At 39.3% G+C, this 21,882-nt stretch overlaps 1 protein-coding gene and 1 long non-coding RNA gene across 6 annotated transcripts; one reads left to right on the top strand and one right to left on the bottom strand.

Annotated features, from left to right (window-relative positions):
- Positions 1-798: 798 nt before the first annotated feature.
- Positions 799-10,625, top strand: LOC138982824 (uncharacterized). Of its 5 annotated transcripts, none has more exons than XM_070356180.1 (8): positions 799-915; positions 2,399-2,473; positions 3,039-3,165; positions 3,586-3,660; positions 5,652-5,800; positions 7,614-7,757; positions 8,814-8,889; positions 10,035-10,625. In XM_070356180.1, the coding sequence occupies exons 3-5, from the start codon at positions 3,045-3,047 to the stop codon at positions 5,789-5,791; spliced, it is 336 nt and encodes a 111-aa protein (XP_070212281.1). In that variant the 5' UTR covers positions 799-915; positions 2,399-2,473; positions 3,039-3,044; the 3' UTR covers positions 5,792-5,800; positions 7,614-7,757; positions 8,814-8,889; positions 10,035-10,625. The 5 variants fall into 5 exon arrangements, 4 of the variants coding, with proteins under 4 accessions (XP_070212281.1, XP_070212279.1, XP_070212282.1 ...); XR_011460985.1 differs by lacking the exon at positions 799-915 and adding an exon at positions 1,434-1,542 and having other exon boundaries at positions 3,039-3,179; XM_070356178.1 differs by lacking the exon at positions 799-915 and adding an exon at positions 1,434-1,542.
- Positions 10,626-15,811: 5,186 nt separating this feature from the next.
- On the bottom strand, positions 15,812-18,725 carry LOC138982819 (uncharacterized). The gene is made up of 3 exons (XR_011460984.1): positions 17,941-18,725; positions 17,062-17,152; positions 15,812-16,061 (listed from the first exon to the last, which is right to left on the bottom strand). It is a non-coding gene; the product is annotated as an uncharacterized lncRNA (long non-coding RNA).
- Positions 18,726-21,882: the final 3,157 nt, after the last annotated feature.

Here is a 21,882-nt window from a genome sequence, read left to right as displayed (position 1 = left end):
TCGAGCTGTTACCACGGGATGAACGTAAAATAAAGAGCTGACAGCAACATTTTCAATCAGCAAAACTGCATAACAACCGTCACATTATCAAAACAAATCTTCCGGCATCATAAAAAAAAGAGCCTAACTCAAGAAACGAGATCGGCAGTTTAGCTTACGTTACCGTGGCAATGGTTTCCGTTGGTCTGAGTGTTTGTACTCTCTAACACATGATAGATGTAGCTTCCCCTGTAGTTTCACTACAGACATGCCAGGTAGCAAAAGATCTGGAAATCATCTGCGGGACAGATGCCAGTTGCCACATATTGTACATATGTCAGAAATCGTATGGATACCACATGGTTACAATTTGTCATTTCTCACATGATCTGACCATGACCAGCGGCATATCATAGCCAGCTGGATTCTTGCTGGCGCGGTCAGCTACTCTACTTTTTCAAGCTGAATCATTTTAAAGCTTTTGTTTGTGAACAATAAAAATTATGGTATTTATTTTGCGAATTATTATATATTAATTACAAAAATGACAATTGAAAAATCTGAATTAAAGACAAAGTATTGTATGCCATTTTTGTTGTTGAGTGCGTCTAAACCCTCCAAATAAGGTTTTGAGTGTGTGTAAAAAAAAAAAAATTTTTTTTTTTTTTTATTTTTTTTTTTTTGCAATTTGTTTGTGTCATTTGTTATTTTGCAAAAAAAATCTATGTGATACTTTTTGCAACCAGCCGAAGTTTGCTGTCTGAGTTTGACTATATTTTATAAGGCAAGCGTCCCCAGCCACCATGATCCTGCATGCGTTTTTTTTTTTTTTTCATGCTGGAATGCGTGACACCTTCGCTATTCGCGCCTTACATTTCGTCAACTTTTACGCAGATTGTCGCAGTCGAAACAATTTCACCACGCTTATTTGAAAAGGTGATTGCAATCTTTGTTTTCCTAATTTAATACCGTGCATTTATGTTTCTTCTTTATAAAAACACTTTTGTTAATCTTTTTTTTACCTGTATTTAATTTTGACATGTTGACATAAAAATTAGTTATTCTTCTTGGTGACATTTTTTTTATTTAGAATTTTAATTGCATTAAAACCTTTATTCGGTTATTTTTAAAGTTATTTTCAGACAGTTTGGGTTCAAAGAATACATTTTATTTTTAATCAAATATTTTTATTTTATGTATTGGATTTTTATTAAATTTTTATCATAAAATTTGTTCTCAGCCTTTTTGTTTTTTTGTTTTTGATAAAATAAATCCAAAATCAAAAAGACTGCCAACCTTAAATAAAAAAAAATTTGTTTGTAGAAAAAAATTGCTGAAGTTTTGTTTTTTGGTCAATTGAGCATTTACACTCATTTCAGTGAGCCGTTTGTTTTAAGGGAGACAATAACAACTGCAAAGAGCAATATCTTTCAGTTATTTCCCTTGTTAATTAATTAACTCACTTGACTTCCGGTTGGCGCTAGATTATTATGCCACATGTTTTGACGTTTTTCACCCTTTTATCTTCCTGCCTTGTATTTTGAGTTGCTTATTGGATGTAAGGTAATCCTTGTCTTTCATTCTAAAATAAAGATTGATTGTCTCACGAAGTACTAAGTGAATTAACTGATGGAACAATTTCATTTCGAATTTGATGACTGATGGACTCACAGTCGATCACAGTCTCGATTTTATTTTATTTTTTGCGTAGAAGAACACTGTTCTATTCATCCAAGTTTGTTTTTTTCTGAACGAGGTTTGAGTCAACTAACTTTTCCAAAAACATGATGTTGATTGATGTTGTGGTTTGTTTTTTAGAATAGAAGTTGTAAAACTAAAACAGTAAAAGTGTGAAAATGCTCCGAGTCCGGTATTCGCTGGTCACATAACAAAAATCGGGGAGGTTGCTAAATTACAACACATGTCTGATGTCTTACCCGTTCGCTTCAAATATAATCCAATCAGTTTGAAACATTGTTCACAAGTAGACGAGACTCTGCTTTTCATATTCATGATATTGATAGTGATTGAATAATATATTTTATTCGCGAGCTGATCTACATTACACACGATGACAAAATTCAATCAACCCGATTTTTTGTTGAAGTAAACAAATGTATGTAACCTGCGAATTAGATTCAATCAACCCGATTTTTTGTTGAAGTAAACAAATGTATGTAACCTGCGAATTACATGGTAGTTTTTACATTCTGTTTTAACATTTATCAGCTTCCTGTCTCTTGGTAAACTTCTGGTTTCTAATCTACTGATATACATTCCAATTTTGTTTTCATTGATGATATGAACAAGTGTGGACTTTTTAAAGATTTTTTTCTGTCTTCATTTAAAAAAATGTCATCCATCAAATGTAAATTGCATCTTCATCAAGTGTTAACTATTTCTGTGATATTTTTTCAAGGTGGCGGTACTGAACAGCTTCGGTCAGTTCAAACATACTCTGAACTACAAACAGGACCTTGCGTATTGAGCCGAGGTAAGTAACCATTCATATCGCTCTGCCTCATAAATCAATAACCGTTCAACTTCAAGATTTCTCTCTCTCCCAACCTCAATTTTTTGTTTTCTCTTTGGTGAGTCAGGTTGTGACTTTTGTTTTGCATGGCAGACTTTGTACCAACTTTCCCCCTACTTTGAAACAATTTTAGTCAGCGCCAAATCAAATCAAAAGTGCTACCCTTGTGATGTAAACTGCTAAACAGCGCAAACTGTCAAACTTGTTTTAAGCAACAATTCTTGTCAGACTTTGTAGGCCAGTGCAGCTATTGGAGCTACCTCCTAATGCGACAAAAGCAGTCTGGCTATAGTTTGACTCTATAGCTAACCAATCAGTAAGCGGCGATAAGAAAAGTCTGCGGAATTATATCTTTTTTATTCCACGGCCAAGTCCAGCAGCTTTTGTAGTCGCTGCTAAGTCTTACCTTTATTGTTTCTAAATTATATTATACATTCCAATTTTGTTATTGTTGTTAGTGTGACTTTGAGGCTTGTAAATGATGAATCATTGTGTTCCTAATTAATTTCAAGGCTTTATTTTTCAGAAAGCCATGATTATGACAGTGTGTTTGAACTTGAAGAAAGCTGAGATGGACAGTGACCTCAGCCCTCAACAGACAACATCGCCACAGATGCCGCTAACGCAGACTGTGGTTTCGCTACTGCGGCCAGGTGAAGATGTACAGGTATATCTCGATAGCAACAAATGCATCGTTGACAGCGACACATTTGTCAGGGTCTTTTTGTTTTATGAATTTGGCTTATTTTGTCTTTTATTCTTTTGTAGAACCTTTTTAAAGTAATGAAAGCAGATGTGTCAGTGTCACTTTTTATTTTTTATTTTTTATTTTTTTTTTACTGGTTTAGGGAAACAAATGCATTGTTTTCAGTAAAGAGGAAAAACAGGGTGGTATGTTGATGATTGCTTTATTTTTTTATTTTCAAATTACCCAGGCATGTGTGTTTTTCATCGATGAACAAGTGTGGACTTTTTAAAGACTTTTTTCTGTCTTCATTTAAAAAAAATGTCATCCCTCAAATGTAAATTGCATCTTCATCAAATGTTAACTATTTCTGTGATATTTTTTCAAGGTGGCGGTAATGAACAGCTTCAGTCAGGTCAAACATACTCTGAACTACAAACAAGACCTTGCGTATTGAGCCGAGGTAAGTAATCATTCATATCGCTCTGCCTCATAAATCAGTAACCGTTCAACTTCAAGATTTCTCTCTCCCAACCTCAATTTTTTATTTTCTCTTTGGTGAGTCAAGTTGTGACTTTTGTTGACATGGCAGACTTTGTACCAACTTTCCCCCTACTTTGAATCAATTTTAGTCAGCGCCAAATCAAATCAAAAGTGCTACCCTTGTGATGTACACAGCGCAAACTGTCAAACTTGTTTTTAGCAACGATTCTTGTCAGACTTTGTAGGCCAGTGCAGCTATTGGAGCTACCTCCTAATGCGACAAAAGCAGTCTGGCTATAGTTTGACTCTACAGCTAACCAATCAGTAAGCGGCGATAAGAAAAGTCTGCGGAATTATATCTTTTTTATTCCACGGCCAAGTCCAGCAGCTTTTGTAGTCGCTGCTAAGTCTTACCTTTATTGTTTCTAAATTATATTATATAGTTTTCAGTGTTGTTGTTGCGAAGCGAAGCGGCTTCCCAGTGCGGAATGCAGGCAGTGTGTGCATCAAACAGTGTTGTTGTGATGGATGGATGAGTGAGTGATGAGGGTGAATGAGTTAGTTAAACTGTGACTGAATATCTATTGATTGATTGATATTAAAGTGAACATCAGGGGGGGGGGGGGGGGGGTTAGAAATGCACCATTGTGCACCCGCCTTGATGTAAGAAACACTACTGCAGTCTCCAACAGCTTCAAAGTGGGTTAGACAGGCTCTTGATAAAGACTGAGGCAAAATGTGCCAAATCACACATTGTCTTGTAAGAAGGAAAAATCTTCATTTGTCACCTTTCTGCACTTCTTTGACTTTGTGTGCATAGCCACAATGGTCACAGACAAGATGCATCAAACAGATTTGAAAAAGACCCCAAACTGAACTTGTTATGACTATTTGTAACCCCTCTTACCTTTTTGACTTGGCCGTACCCAAGCAAGAAGGCTAAAAAAATCATAACTAATTCCATGTTGACTTTTTGGTGGGGTGGACCTATTGTTCCAGACTCGCCTTGATTAGAGCAACACTAGTGCAGTGTCCAACAGCTTTTAAAATTTGTTTTGACCTCTTGACAATGTACATGTAAACATGTAACCCTAATCCCTGACTTGTGTAGTAAGAAAAAATCTTCATTTCTCCCCTTTCTCCACTTTTTTGTGTGTCAGTGCATAGCCACAATGGTCACAGAAAACATGCATCAAACAGATTTGAAAAAGACCCAAAACTGAATTTGTTATGAATATTTCTCACCTTTTTTGGACTTAGAAAAATTTGGCAAAAAAACCACACCCAAAATCTTCATTTTTCCCCTTTCTTTCACTTCAATTCAAAACTTTTTGGAAGAACAGTTTCTTACTCTTGCAACTGTCTGTGAACTTAATTTCTCGCAATGGCATAATGCTGAAAGGTATTTTTCGGAAAGGTAGTGCGATGTTCGAACATTAGCGTCTGCTCACGTGCAGCGCGTTTGCAATATTCACTGTGATACGTCACTTCTGCCCCGGTCGCGTTGAGTTATCTTTCGTCAATCGTTCATCGTGTGACGGGTCAATGGCCTACGATTTGATCTGTGATCGGCCCCCGATCGGATTGGGGGAATAAATCTCACGATGGAATCGCCCGTGTGATTCCAACTTATGGAAAGTAGCCTCCTTTTAAAACTCAACTAAATATTCTTTTTTTTAAAATTATATAAAAAAAAAGCCGACCTACCGACACTTATCCTTTTTGGTCACATTACCCTACACCAATGTATATTTTTGTTTGGCCTAACCTGTCTTTGATGACAGCATATCCAGCTTTTTGTGAAAGTTGACGGCTGTGGACGGGACATTTTGAAAACCTCCAGTCCTATGCGCATGTGATCAGAAATTTCAGAAACTAGGGACCTCCCATGTTGTGGATCGTCCATAATTGGGCAGCCGGCTTCATTCCTCTGATTTGGTTGGTTATGTTTCTTTATCTTTCTGTTTGCAGCTGCAGTCAGACGTACATTCGCCAATGCCACAGAACAGGAGCTGGACGCGGCCCTGGCCTTATGGCTGACATCGCAACGGGATAGGCAGATGCCACAGCTGCCTGGTCTTCAAGGGAACGCTAATCAGGAGCATTTGTAGGAACATGCAGTAAGCTACGGCTGCCTAGAGTGTAATTTGTTATACAGTTTGTCTATGAATTATTCAGAACTTTGCCTCCAATTTCAAACCAGTAGTTGCTATTACAGAGTAAGACATCCGTCTCTGAAGAGAAGTTTTTTTTTTAAGCCAGTTTTGTGAAAACGCACTCATAAAATACAAAACAATAGCCAGGCAATCCCTATATTTGTTAGTGTGGGTGCATGCAGAATGCCTCTTTACTCATCTACTGTAATCTTCAGAATCACTATTTGTATTAAAATATGATTTTAACAGAGAGTTAGGCATAACCAGCGCACTTGTGCACACAAAAGATCTCTAGTTCTCAGAGGATGTTAAACTGCTAGGCGGTCAGTCGGTGCAATTACATTCAGAATGCCTTTTTGATCATCTATTGTCATCTTCAGAATCAGTATATATGAAAGAATATGGTATTAAAAGAAAGTTCAGTATTTCATGCACATGGTGCACAAAAAATATCCTAAGTTTGTAGGGAAAGTCTCAGGGCTAGGAAAACTAGAAGGCAAGGATGCATCCTCTGTGTCAATCATAATTGCCACTCAGTACTTTGAGGAGACAAACCCAATGCTGGCGTGTCGAAGAAGATAGCCACAGCGGGCTTGTCAAGTCAAAGTATCATACCATATCCTCAGCATATTATCAATTACTATCCCAATGTAGGCCAGCCGGTCTGAGAAATCTTCAAACCCTAATAGTCGGTCAGCCAGTGCAATTACGTACATAATGCTTTTTTGATCATCCCCTGTAATCTTTAGAATTAGTATTTGTGTAAGAACATGATTTTAAAAGGAAGTTGAGCATTTCCAGCACAGTGTGCACAAAAAAATCCCAATTCCACAGAGAAAGTCTAAGGGCTAGAAAAACACAAAGAAAAGCATGAATCGTCTGGCGTGTCGAACAGGACAGCCACAGCGAGCTTGTCAGGTCAAAGTATCATACCGAATCCTCAGCAAATGAGTATTTATGAAAGAATATGATTCTTTTTGTAAAGTTCAGCATTTCCAGCACATTGTTCACAAAAAAGAGTGCATTTTGCGGTTGGTTGTATGTAAGTTGTAGTTGTACTACATGTCTTACTACTACTAGATTTCCCTTATCAATCAATCAATCAATCAATGAGGCTTATATCGCGCATATTCCGTGGGTACAGTTCTAGGCGCTCAGCAGTGATGCCGTGTGAGATGAAATTTTATACGGCCAGTAATTGCAGCCATTTCGGCGCATATTTACCTTTCACGGCCTATTATTCCAAGTCACACGGGTATAGGTAGACAATTATTAACTGTGCCAAAGCAATTTTGCCAGGAAAGACCCTTTTGTCAATCGTGGGATCTTTAACGTGCACACCCAATGTAGTGTACACGGGGGGGAGTTCGGACACCGAAGAGAGTCTGCACACAAAGTTGACTCTGAAATAAATTTCCGCCGAACCTGGGATCGAACTCACGCTGACAGCGGCCAACTGAATACAAATCCAACTGAGCTATATCCCCGCTCTTCATACCTGTTTTTGTTTTAAATCATTTTATTTGGAATGTGGAATATTCCGTGTCTGTTCCCCAGGCATGCATCAAACTAGAGCGGGCTGTGTTAGTGTGTGCTTTGGCAACATTTAATTTCAAATATTTGGAGAAGCATAAAACAATGAAATACATCAGAGAGAAAGTATTTAGTGAAATCGAGATCTATGCTAATATATGTTCCAATTTTGTTTTTGTTGTGACAGTGAGTGAGGCTTGTGATTCAATGTGTTCCTAATTAATTTCAAGGATTTATTTTTCAGAAAGCCATGACATTGACAGAGGAGAGTGCTTGTTTGAAGAAAGCTGAGATGGACAGTGACCTCAGCCCTCAACAGACAACACCGCCACAGATGCCGCTAACGCAGACTGTGGTTTCGCTCCTGCAGCCAGATGAAGATTAACAGGTATGGCTAGATAGCAACAAATGCGTTATTGGTAGTGACAAAGTGTCAGGGTCTTTTTGTTTTGTGAATTTGGCTATTTTTTTTAGAACCTTTTGTAAGTAACAAAAGCAGATTTTTTTTAAAATGTTGTAGTGTTTTAGGGAAACAAATGCATCAATCAATTTTTAATTTTCTCTTTGGTGAGTCAGGTTGTGACTTAAGTTTTGTTCACATGGCAACTTTCCCCCTACTTTGAAACAATTTTAGTCAGCGCCAAATCAAATCAAAATTGCTTCCCTTGTGAAGAGCAAAAAAGCTCAAACTTGTTTTAAGCCACGATTCTTGTCCGACTTTGAAGGCCAGTGCAGCTATCGGAGCTACCTCCTAATGCAGTAAGAGCAGTTTGGCGATAGTTTTGATATAGCTAACCAATCAGTAAGCGGCGATAAGAAAAGTCTGCGGAATATCTTTGTTATTCCACAGCCAAGTTCAGCAGTTTTTGGAGTCGCTGCTTAATCTTACCTTTTCTAAATTGCTGGAGCCGTTCCCATGGCTGACTTTTTGCCGACAAACCAGGAGGTATTTTCAAACGACTTCGAGTCGGGGGAAAGTTGTTTGCTCGTCTGTCATGTGAACAGCGCTTAAATGTTTTCAGATGATCTGAAAATCTAGGCAGGGATATAGTTTTGTGTCGGTGTGATTATTCATCAATTTATTTCAACTCCTTTCAGTGCAGTTTTTGAGTGGCTGTAAGCTCGTTCCTACCCTTTTCACCTTTTTTCTTTGTGTGTGTGTGAGAGTTATGCCCCGTAATTTGAGAAAACATAATGGACCAGTCTCTATGAACCTTAACTGTCAAATTCTCTGGAAGATTTTATTAATTTAAAAAATATCAAATGTAAAAGAATGTAGTGTCCCCCAGCCATACTCATAGTAATAGGCTCAATTTTCTCAGTTTTATTATTCAGAGGATTTATTTTTAGTTCTGTAACCTGAATGGGTTTTTTTGGTAAGAGTTTTTTGCAATTGCATATATGTCTTCATCAAGCATTAATTATTTCTGTGATATTTTTTCAGAGTGGCATTAATGAACAGCTTCGGTCAGGTCAAACATACTCTGAACTACAAACAAGACCTTGCTTTTTGAGTTGAGGTAAGTAACCATTCATCACTTTGCCTTATAAATCAATAACTGTTCAACTTCAACATTTCTCTCTCTCACCGGCCAACCTCATTTTTCTTTTCTTTGGTGAGTCAGGTTGTGACTTAAGTTTTGTTTACATGGCAGACTTTGTACCAACTTTCCCCCTACTTTGAAACAATTTTAGTCAGCGCCAAATCAAATCAAAATTGCTTCCCTTGTGAACAGCAAAAACGCTCAAACTTGTTTTAAGCGACGATTCTTGTCCGACTTTGAATACCAGTGCAGCTATCGGAGCTACCTCCTAATGCAGTAAGAGCAGTTTGGCTATAGTTTTGATATAGCTAACCAATCAGTAAGCGGCGATAAGAAAAGTCTGCGGAATATCTTTGTTATTCCACGGCCAAGTCCAGCAGTTTTTGGAGTCGCTGCTAAGTCTTACCTTAATTGGCTGACTTTTTGCCGACAAACCAGGAGGTATTTTCAAACGACTTCGAGTTGGGGGAAAGTTGTTTGTTCGTCTGTCATGTGAACAGCACTTAAATGTTTTCAGATGATCTGAAAATCTAGGCAGGGATATAGTTTTGTGTCGGTGTGATTATTCATCAATTTATTTCAACTCCTTGCAGTGCAGTTTTTGAGTGGCTGTAAGCTCGTTCCTACCCTTTTCACCTTTTTTTCTTTGTGTGTGTGTGTGAGAGTTATGCCCAGTAATTTGAGAAAACATAATGGACCAGTCTCTATGAACCTTAACTGTCAAATTCTCTCAAATTCACATGGCAGACTTTGTACCAACTTTCCCCCTACTTTAAAACAATTTTAGTCGGCGCCAAATCAGATCAAAATTGCTGCCCTTGTGAACAGCGCAAACGCTCAAACTTGTTTTAAGCGACGATTCTTGTCAGACCTTGAAGGCCAGTGCAGCTATCGGGGCTATCGGAGCTACCTCCAAATCAGTAATGCGATAAGAGCAGTTTGGCGTTAGTTTGGCTATAGCTAACCAATCAGTAAGCGGCGATAAAAAAAAGTCTGCGAAAAATCTCTGTTAAAGAATGTAGTGTCCTCCAGTCATACAATTTTACACTGTCAAATGGTAAACATTTTCCTCTGGCTACACTTCATTCTATCAGGTTCTATTTTTTCTCTTTTTTTTCCAGGTACCATGCCTCATGTAACAAAGTCTTGCAAGATGTCAGCCGATCAAGCTCACACATCTTCGTGATCAGGGATATCTGTTTCGGCACAGTCGGTGGTGCTAAACTCTGGCGATGGGGGAGAAGTTCTGTCCAAGACACCACCCCTGTGCATCATCCAGAAAGCTGAAGAGTGACACACCTTGACCCACATCCAGAGTGTAGGACTGATTATCTTAAGATAACATATGATCCTGAAACCAAAATTTAAAGCAGATTAATTCTTCTCAATCCAGAACTTGTCTTTAAATCATACTGCAGAGATTATATTCCCAGTGCTGCGATGGTTATTCACCACACACACTCAAGGTCCAACCCTGAAGTGATGCGATAGTCATGGGTTCACTACAGAGCCTTTTTGGAGGAGAGTTGCGGGTACTTTTTTTGTTTTAGTTTTTTAAACTATACTTTAAAGCCTTTTTTTCCCTTAATGTGTGTGTGTTTGGCTGACTTGGGAGTATTATTCCTGCTGTGACTTTGTTTCATTGATTCCTTATGGAGAAAAGATACAAGTTGGCTTATTATTATGATATTGAATATAAAGTATGATCTTCAGACTGTTGTTTTGTCTTTTGTTGTGAAAATGTGATTGAGTGTGTGTCTGTGAGGTTCGAAGTATCGGTCAAACATATGACGAAGACATGTCATTCATACAGTAAACATATGACATATAGCAAACAATATCATTTGTTTCATGGCAACCATGTAATTTGCATATGCCAATGTCATTTGTGATATGGCAAACAAATGATTTTCATATGTCAGTGTCACTTGTAATGTGGTATAAATGAGGTTTCCATATGACAATGTCACTTGTGATGTGGCAAACTAGTGTTTTTGACATGTCATTTACACCTAAAAACCATATGGTAGCCATTCCAAAACCATTTGCAATTTATCTATGACTGACATATGGCTTTACTATATGATTTCCACATGCCATGTCATATGTTTGTCATATGCTAGGCATATTTTTCTTATGAGCGGGACGATGTGAGAAAAAACAAAACTAATCAAACATTTGGGGCAAATGAGTTACCTCCCTTTTGTATGAAAATTAAACTCTTTAAGACATTTAAAATACTGTATGTCCTTAAAAGCATTTGAACGCATGTGCTGCCCACTGCTCGGTGTCAACATTAATTCAATGTCTGCTAAGATGGTTTTTATGGAATGAGTTACCTCCCTTCCTTAAAAAAAAATTGCAGATAATCGAGCAGCAGAGCATTTTACACCCCTTGAGAATGGAAAGGTTTAATTCGATGTTTGTATTGGGTTTAAAAGTCCTAATGTATTATTATAATACAGTATGCCTGTTGTTAGTTGTTTAATTTGTTGCCCCACAGTCTGTGTTACATCTTCCCCACAGTCTGTGTTACATCTTCGTTCCGTTTTAGATCTGTACGCTTTTATGTAAGTTCTGTTTTATTGTCAGACTTTTTATGTGTAACTATCTTCTTCTTCTTCTTCTTGGCGTTCGCAGAGGTGATAAATGTTGTTGTTTTCTCCAACTCCTGTCGACTGCCATATAGTTTGGTCTGCAAGGGAGTTGGTGACGGCCACACTTCTTTTCGTTCCTCATCTAGTAAGGGACATCGCTGTAAGATGTGTTCCGCTGTTTGGTCTTCTTGACAGCAGGCACAGGTTGGTGATGGCGCCAGCTTGAACTTTCGGTTCATGTTAATTATCTTATGTATTTTTATCTTTTTAAAAACAATTTTTCTAGATTATCTTATATAACTATAGGTGGTCGTTGTTTATGAATTTTGAATTTTTTGTAATGCTTGTATGTTATTTCCTACGAGGAAACTCTTTATATGTAAAATGTTGAATTTTAATGTCTAATGTAAAGCGCCATGAGACTGCCATTTGGCGGTGAACAGCGCTATAAAAGAATGTTTTATTATTATTATTATTATTATTATTATTATTATTATTAAAGGTATGCTGGTACGATAAGAGTTACCTCCCTTCAATGGATAACAAAGCAAGAGTTACCTCCCATGCACTATATAGGCTGTATTCAGCAATGGGGAGGGTCATTATCAAGAAAGGAAACAGTGAAACACGAAACTAAAACCCAGGTGCACATCTGCGGCATCTCAGCAGTGTGCATGCACACTAGCGGGTTAGGGGGAAGAATTTACCCGATGCTCCCCAGCATGTCGTAAGAGGCGACTAACGGATTCTGTTTCTCCTTTTACCCTTATTACGTGTTTCTTGTATAGAATATAGTCAATTTTTGGCTCACGTAAGTGTAGCCTATGCGATGCTAAACTTTGTCTGTCTGTGCGTGTGTATGTGTGTGTGTATGTGTGTGATAGAAACTTTAACATTTGACTAAACACCGAAATACTAATTTTACCTGGTTATTATATATCCAAGCAACAGCTTCAAACTATTTAAGCAATGATATGATATGTTGACAGACTGGTACCTGGGCTGTTGAGCCTTTGTCTGATCTTTTGATCAGTTGCTATCCTAGCCTAACTTTGAGCTAGGTAACCTACACGATCTTTTGACCGTGGCCTATTCTATCAACTTTTTCTTGGTTGGTGGGAATTTGTAGTGAGAGGCATACTGACATTTGGGCTATACATATAGTCTTTCAGTGCATTGTCCAAGCGATTTTTGAAACTGTTCATTGTCGGCGCTTCTACCACATTCTTGTCCAAGGAGTTCCATGTGTCTATGATTCTGTTCGTGAAGAAAGATTGTCGGAGAGCTGTTCTGCATTGTTTCTTCTTGAGCTTGAACTGATGTCCACGGGTATTACACAGGCTATTCAGCTCCAGTGGGTTCTTGCAATCGTAGTATCCATGCTTGAATGTGTATGTTTCAATCATGTCTCCCCGGATACGCCTATAGCACATGCTTGGAACTTTCAAGACTCTCAAACGCTCTTCGTAACTCAAGGTCTTCAGCCCTGGGATACACTTCGTGGCTCTTCTTAACACACTTTCAATCAGATTTTTATCTTTCTCGAGTCGGGGACTCCACACCACATTTGCAAATTCCAGATGAGGCCGTACAAGTGCAACAAAGAGAAGTCTTAGCGTTTCTGCGTCCAAATGCTCATAAGACCGTCTAATGAGACCCAGGATTCTATTTGTTTTGTTGACTTGTGTTTCCACGTGCTTTGAGAATTTCAATTCACTGTCTACATTGACCCCAAGGTCCTTTTCTGCACTTGAGCTTTCCAGATCAACTCTGTCCACGCTGCCAGGTTTTCTCATATTATACACAAGTTTCTGATTTTTTGTACCCAACTGTAATGTCTTACACTTATCTGCATTAAAGCGCATCTGCCACTTGTCTGCCCAGTCGACCAAACTTTACATTTCGTCGGCACGTATGTAAAGTGTGTATCCAAAGAAAACGGGTGGTGGGGGGTTTTGGGGGGGTAAAAACAGGTGACTGGTTTGTGTCGTGTGTGGTATGTAGACCAGGTCAGGGGTCAAGGTTAGGTCAGATCGCGTGAAGGATTGTGGTATAGGTACAGTTATCACCGAGCTGCAGTTCGCCGATTCGGAGAAGACGATTTCACATTGTTCGGTTTCGTAGCTCCAGAAAAAAAAATAGATACAGAAGATATCAAAGGAGATTTCCTACAGGTTAATCTGCATAGCGTGTTTCCAGTGTCTGCGCGAGGAAGCGCTGTCGAAACTGAGCGCAGTGTCGATCTGGCCATCTGGCAGTCGTGTCCTCGTAACTTGAGTAGGCTACAGACAGACAGATCTAGATCTAGTGTCTCGCACTCTTGCACCGTGTCAAAGAAACTACAATGGGAAGAAGGATAACTTCCTCATTGGGCATGCTTAGAAATGAGAATGGCTAAATATGAGTTATTCCCCTTTGCTGCATGCTGACCAGACTGTCTCCTGCTTTGTTATGACTAGTACAGTCGATCTTTCTCATGTTGTGACTTGCTTTATTTTCACATTTTCGGTATTTAAAACAGCAAACACACACACACACACACACACACACACACACACACACACACACACACACACACACACACACACACACACACACACACACACACATACACTGAAGAAGTTTCCATTCTGATTCGGTTATTTTATTTGGTGCTATATGTTTGCTTCACATTGTTTCTTTTTTTTACATTGCTTGAGGTATCCCCATTCGCTAAACACATCCATAATGCATGCATGGCTCATTCGAAAGAGGGCAACTGAACAACTGATGCCCAATAGCAATAAATACTGAACAACTGAACAATAAATAGCAATAAAATGATGACAGTGCCAAGTTTTTAAGTACAAAGTGAAATCATGTGACTGGACAAAGGCACAATTACAAAATACAAATAAAAAAATCGTGGCCCATTTTAAATTAAGTTCTCAGCTCATGGGGAAGCATAAGATGACCCTAGAAACCGAAATTAGGAGACCTCCCGCCCCCAGGGCAGACTACAAAAAAAAAAGGGGGGGGGGGGTAATTTGTGAAAAAGTATAAAAGGAATCAAAAACTGTATACATGTATTTAGTTAATACCCCAAAAAGTTGTATAGTATATACAATGTCAGACCCTAAAGAAAGTTTGTTAGTCATTGCTTAGGCAAAACAAAGCAAAATAGTCTGTTTACGGTATCCCGACCAACCCTATTATTTTTTCCCCGCCAACCCTAGACCTTTTTTTTGGCATTTGGAGAAAAAGAAAAAGAAAAAAAATCAATTTTGTTCCTGTTTTTTTGCAAAATAATTTAAAAAGATGGTTATAAAAAAAAAATTAAGAAAAGCCGACCTACCGACCCTCTTTTTGTGTGCCTATGTTACTGTAAACAGATCAAAAACAACACACCAGGGATGCTACTCTCCCCTTAAAAATAGCCATGGGTCATAGGTGTGACGTTTGAATCTTTTAGCTAAATAAAACCATAGGCAATTGATCGGAAATATCAGGAAAAATCTTACAAGTTTATTATTTGTTTGCTTGGACCAATCCTCTTGCCGAAGTGTTTTACAGTAAAAATTGATTTTACGTCAAAAGTATCACAGGAATATCGAATGTTGAGGTAAGGCTGGGATAGCCAAGTTCAAGAATAACGGAAGGTGACTGTTGAATCTTTTTGAAAATGTATAAAAATATAGATGGTAGGCAATTCAAAATTAAAAAAAGGACTCTCGGAGCATGGACTTTTGAGTCAAAAATTAAAGAAGGCTCTATGAGCCGAAGTACATGTTTTGTCTCTTTTTTTTTATTTTGAATTCCCTACGATCTATATTTTGATACAATTTTGGACCCTCTTTGTACGGAGAGAGTTGGCAATTGTTAATCACATTCTCTCATCTCATCGACTCTCCTTCGGCTCCTTGGTAACATGCGTTCCGTCTCTGCCAGGAATGGACACAGCAGCAGATAACCGGTAAATATGTAACAGGCATAAATGGCAAAATAGCTCGCCTCGCCTGATAATATATGAGACAACTGTTCTATTAGGCCAAAAAAAAAAATTGTCTGTTTAGGGTAACCCGACCGACCCTATCGACCCAAAAACTTTTTTTTGATTTCAAAAAAAAAAGAAAAAAAAGAGGTAAAAATGCTAAAAAGAGACATTTGGCGTTTCTTTCTCTCCCTTTCTCTCTGTTTTATTTATACGTTAGTTTTGAAACATGTATTCATCAAATATAAGAAGTGAATGTTCAGCCAACATAGCATTTACACACACACACAAAAAAAAAAAAAAAAAAAAAAAACTTTACCTACCTACCGACCCTACTTTTTTTGGTCATGTTACCCTAAACAGACAATTTTTTTTTTTTGGCCTTACAAAGTCTTTCTTGGGAGGCTTGGCTAATTTACTCGCTCGTTTTACACGGGGTTCCATCGTTTTCTTTTCTAATCGGAAAACCTTGCTCCTCAGTTTGTTGACCTTCTGCCGAAGTTCCGCTTCACGAGGGGATGGGGAGGATGACGACTTTGATGCTTTACATCCTATGTCCTCCAGGATCGCCTGAATGTCATCTAAAAAAGAAAACACACACACAAAACACACATAAAATAACATAACCATAACAAGTTACAACCTGGAAGAAATTAAAACATGTGTAATTCAATCACAAAATGAAAATAAACAATAGCGTAGGAAGGCAGGCCAGAAATGAAGTGTATTAGCAACTATGGATTCGATGTGGAACAATGATGGAATTGACCTTGTTTGGTACTGAATGGGTGAGGCCATTAGAACTGTACCCACGGAATACGCGCTATATAAGCTTTATATTGATTGATTGATTGATTGATTAGGACAACAGTACCAGGTAAACTCCTCACACACCATGCCTCTTTCTTTCTTTCTTTATTTGGTGTTTAACGTCGTTTTCAACCACGAAGCTTATATCGCGACGGGGAAAGGGGGGGGGGGGGAGATGGGAATAGAGCCACTTAATTGTTTCTTGTCAAACCATGCCTCTAACAGGATATGTTTCCCATCTTTACGTGTGGGAACTACAGGTACAATTTCATCCATCCATGCATCCGCCCTATACAGCTTCTTCTTCTTCTGCGTTCGTGGGCTGAAACTCCCACGTGCACTCATTTATTTGCACAAGTGGAATTTTATGTGTATGACCGTTTTTACCCCGCCATTTAGGCAGCCATACGCCGCTTTCGGAGGAAGCATGCGGGGTATTTTTGTGTTTCTAAAACCCACCGAACTCTGACATGGATTACAGGATCTTTTTCGTGCGTATTTGGTCTTGTGCTTGCGTGTACACATGAAGGGGGATAAGTCACTAGCAGGTCTGCACATAAGTTGACCTGGGAGATCGGAAACATCTCCACACTTAACCCACCAGGCGGCCGCGACCGGGATTCGAACCCTCGACCTTCCGAGTTAATAGACCGACGTCTTACCACCCCGCCCCAGCGCCCGTCACCCTATACAGCGATTATCAACTATGTAATGGATGGGTTTAAACATTTTTTGATGTCAGGGTGTTCTTCATGGTTAAAAATCTCTTACCTGGTTGAACAATTTGTGTATCAGGCGACAGGTCGGTGCTGGCTTCATTTGTAGCTACCCTTTGCGATGGTGGCTTCCTCCCACTAGCAACCTGCAAATTGCACAGCTCTTTAACTGACAAACTCACAACCAACACCCAGTCACAATGAAACATTTCTCCCAATTTCATGGCATTGGTCTTAGGCCACACACAAAAAGTGTATGTTTCTGGTAAGGCAAAACAAAAAATAATCTGTTTACGGTATCCGGACCGACCCTATTTTTTTCCCACCGGCCCTAGACTTTTTGGGGGCATTAAAAAATAAAATTAAAATATTCAGATGGCTAAAATACAAAACTAAAAAGCCGACCTACCGACGCTATTTTTGGGGGGCCTATGTTACCTTAAACAGACTTTTTTGTGACCTAACATGACTAAAGGTGGAGATTTTTTTTCTAACCTTTTTTTTTAAAACCATCTTTTAAACTATTTTGTTGAAAAACAGGAAAACAATTGATTTTCGAATACCCCTTTTATTTTTGAAAATGCAAAAAAAAAATGTCTAGGGTCGTCGGGAAAACATAGGTAGGGTCAGGTGACCAGAAACATACAACTTTTTTGTTGTTGACGCCGACCCTATACCTTTTTTGCCATTTGGGGCTGTTTTTTTGCAAAATAAGTTCATCATATCATCATAATCAGGACGTCGATCCAAAATAAGTAACTTTTTTTTGTTGGCCTTATCATTTTTTTGCGCTAAATGCAAACAGGCATTATTTGATGGGAACAATGCTGTTGTTTTCAATTCTTACATCAGCCTCAAACTTGTCATTACTCAACCTGCATTTAATAGTGTGCTTCTTTGGTTTGCAAAAACCTAAAACCAATAAATAAATAACCTTCGGTGGTGGATTGGGCACTGCAAACAATGTCGGGACAGCATTCCACACAAGTGATCCTCTCTGCAGGATTGTTTTACTGGTTGGCCTCAAAGTGATCAGTACAAAGCTTGAGACCTTGAACAGCAGCTGGCTGCAGCTTTTCAAAGTCCTCTCGCCTTGTGAATTGCATCCATATTCTGCACCTAGTTTGACAATAAAAACAACAATGTTATTGTTAAACTAAGCAAAAAGGAAAGACAAAGAAAGCTAAATCAGATCTTCAGTCTAAATCTAACGCTCTGCCTGAACGCAAAACGGATGAGTGATGTACCTTTGTACTGTAGTTTTCCCGTAAGCAAGGTTTGATAAAGGTTTCGGCAAATATGCCCACGGGTTTGTCATCAAGTGTAAACTGTTGTTTTGTACTGACTGCTGACTCACACTCACAGTCGTAAGTACTCGCTGACGCTGTAGTCTACTGAGTGAGTTGACTCGAGCCATTGCATTCTCATTCTGAAGAAGGTAAACCTGATGAAATAATCACTGCACAACCCACCTTTTTTCTTCTGTAGGGAACTTGTGGAAAGTTTTCCCGAAGCAGCTCTGTTTGTAACGGGCGTTCTTGCAACAAAAAGCCGAGCACAATTATTTACCACCACCTCGCACACGATCGGTACCTACGCGATCCGCCATTTTGTTTTCGCCGCCAGCATGTGACTAGGGACGATAACCCACAAACACTTTTTCGCATTTTCTTCGCAAGTTCCACGTCTTCCTTTTGTACAGTGTTTGACCGTGTCACATATGCTTACTGTGTGTGTGTGTATGTGTGACGGAGTGATTGAGTTTGTGTTACTGTTTGTCGATTTCTTACGTGAGCCATGAAGGCTTCGCCTCTTGTTGTAAAGATTTTAGTCAAGCAGTATGTCCTTTGTACTGGAAACTTGCATTCTCCCAGTAAGGTAATATATTGTACTACGTTGCAAGCCCCTGGAGTAAATTTTTGATTAGTGCTTTTGTGAACAAGAAACAGTTGACAGACAAGTGGCTCTATCCCATCTCCCCCCCTTTCCCTGTCGCGATATAACCTTCGTGGTTGAAATCGACGTTAAACACCAAATAAAGAAAGAAAGGCGACCACACACACACACACACGCGCACACATACACACACACACACACACACACACACACACACACACACACACACACACACACACACACTTACATCCATTCTTATACCGTACCTTGCAAACGCCCACCCCCTACTTTTACCCACAATCTGTGCGGAGGGGGTTGGGGGGGGGGGGGGGGGGGGGAGGGCGTTTGCTAGGGATTTTACGGTAAAGCGCAGTCGAGAAGGAGACAGTTCAAGTGATCAGGATTTAATGAGAATTCCGGAGGCCCTCACACCCACGCACTTAGCCGTGCCACTGGGTTCGCATGAAATATGTGTCCTGTCAACACATAATTATGTACCATGTTTAACATGCACGCTCTATGCGGGAATTTGAAACTAATCACTGAATGTCTATTCTAAGCACTAAATGTCATACTAATCACAGTTCTGAGTCCATTATTTTTGCCGATTGTGACAGGGCCTTGACTCTCGTGTCCATCTGCCCGCCCACACAGAGTGACACCATGGACGACATTCAGCCCGAGCAGCTGCTGTGTGCACGGGCAAGGCCTTCATCAATCCACCAAGTGCGCGTACTGCAGTGGAAATTCCAGCCAATTGGAGCCTCGCCCGAAAACAATTATACGGGCCTCAAGCCACGGACATTGACGTCAAAATCTACACTAATCGCCATAAAAAATCTAAACACATACATTTAGCTGTAGAACTTTGTGATGTGGCCAGTTATAGTAAAACCAAGTAAATTTCCAGAAAGGTAATTTATTCTCCTACCATTTGAAACAAAGAGTTTCATTTTTCATCAATTACTTTGTATGCCGGGTACCGGAGACCTGGGACACCTCCCAAAATCAAATTCGCAAAAGTAAATTTGCAGACACTAAAATACACAAAAAATAAGCAAGAGTGACCCTGTTTTTGATCGCAAATTGAAGAACAACTTATTTTCTACCCACACAAATTGATTTGGTTCAGCTGTTGTGCCTAGCAGTGTTGTTTTGCCATTTTGAAGAAGACTGGTGTCAGCCTCGTCAGAAGCCGTAAAAGGCTTGTTTTCGCGTCATTTTGTGTGTGCTATGTGGGTAAAAACCCCGTAGTTTAGTAATGGCTAGTTGTATTGCTTTTAAATTTGACATGAATATTGTTAATACAATTGCAAAAGAGTGTGTAAAATATCATGGCGTTTTGATGAGTTTTTTTGACGAACTGGAACTTTTCAGAAAAGTTTGATTAAACTGAAATAACTCTTTTCAGTATAGTTGCAAAAAAATCTGCATTTTGCATACTTCAACACAAATGAATATTACAATTAGGGATCAATTTTGGTACAAAAGCAACAACGCGCTTGGGTGGTATGGAAATGTGAACGCGAAACAACAATTACGAAAAACAGGTCTTCCAACATCAAAACCCAGTCCAGCGCAGCAGACTGAACTGGCACGCTTTTTATCGCTATGAGTGACCTGCCAGTTCAGTCTGCTGTATTTTCAAAGCCAACACCCAGACACCTACAGACTCATCCCACAACCATTATTGTGTTGGGCGTGCGGATATATAAAACTTGCAGCGCACGCCACAAGGGCGGAAACGTTAAGTACTGCCCGCAAGAGGAGAAAGTCAAACGATGTGGCCATCTGGAGCTTTCGTCCTCTTTCCATCGGCTATTGTAGTCTTCTTCGCCGCTCTCTTCTTGCCCTGTCCCGTGTCTTCTAATACTCGACCGCTCTCCGTCCCAGGGAGCGAACCGTCACTTGCGATCCAGTCAATACACATCTATGATCTGGCCTTGAGACAACAGGCCGGGCTGAGGAATAGAGTGCGGTCGGTCGTGTTAGACTCTATCATGTCCTCTGTCTCTTACATCATCCTGCATCAGACTCAACGCGGGTTACGGGCCCAGCACACACAGAAACGATCACTGGACGATAAACTATCATCGGCTAGCCCTTCTTTTTCGTCTTCATCTTCTCCGTCTTCTCAGTATTTGTCCCAAAACCCGTCCACACAAAAAGCGAGTATCGTACGATCAACGCGACAAGCAGTGGCTATGGTAAGTTGTTATTTGTTATCTACCTTTACCTCTACAAAATCAAGATGTAACCAAAGTTGATAACCATACAGTGTTGGGAATAACCATTGATAATAACCTGTCTTGGTCAAAACATATAGATACACTTTGTAAAAACACTTCTAAAAAAATATATCAGTTATCAAAAATTAAACACTTTCTAGACCAACGCACACGGAAACTGGTGTTTTTTTCAGGCATATAGTCAATCAACTATTGACTATGCGTTCACAGTGTGGGACTCTGCAAGTGTGAACACTTTGAAACACTTGGACTCTTTACATCTATAGACGAGCTGTTCAAATTATTTCTTTTAAAAAATACATCTCTCTCTACGTCAGATTATGAAAAAATAAATATTCTTCCTATCAAATTAACATTTGCCTATAACAAAAAAGGTGCGAGGATGCATATAATTATGTGAGGGAAACACCTACACTCATTGCCTCACATTTCAAACAGAACAGTTCACTGAAAACTAAACAAATTGATTACCACAACCCCTCAAAATGACATGTACAAGTCAAGTCTCTCATATTCTGGCGCCTTTATGTGGAACTCCATTCCTGATATAATTAAAAATGCAAGTCAGTGAAACATCATTCAAGGAACACTACATGCTGTTTCTCTTGCAAAACTTATACACACTGGTACTATTGAGCAGCTGATAAAATATCAATACTCTATGATTGTATTGAAACATGATCGTACATTGTTCAAGGACTGGGTGGCCGAGAGGTAACGCACTTGCGCTC

The sequence above is a fragment of the Littorina saxatilis genome, linkage group LG12 (assembly GCF_037325665.1).
Source record: "Littorina saxatilis isolate snail1 linkage group LG12, US_GU_Lsax_2.0, whole genome shotgun sequence".
Taxonomy (NCBI): Eukaryota; Metazoa; Mollusca; class Gastropoda; order Littorinimorpha; family Littorinidae; genus Littorina; species Littorina saxatilis.
This window is presented reverse-complemented; position numbering and strand designations above follow the sequence as displayed.

Bases quoted from the DNA above. Each gene is read 5' to 3' on its own strand.
- LOC138982824 (XM_070356180.1), top strand. From the start codon at position 3,045: ATGATTATGACAGTGTGTTTGAACTTGAAGAAAGCTGAGATGGACAGT. The intron at 3,166-3,585 runs GTGAAGATGTAC...TATTTTTTCAAG, and splicing joins GGTTTCGCTACTGCGGCCAG to GTGGCGGTAATGAACAGCTT. The intron at 3,661-5,651 runs GTAAGTAATCAT...TTCTGTTTGCAG, and splicing joins ACCTTGCGTATTGAGCCGAG to CTGCAGTCAGACGTACATTC.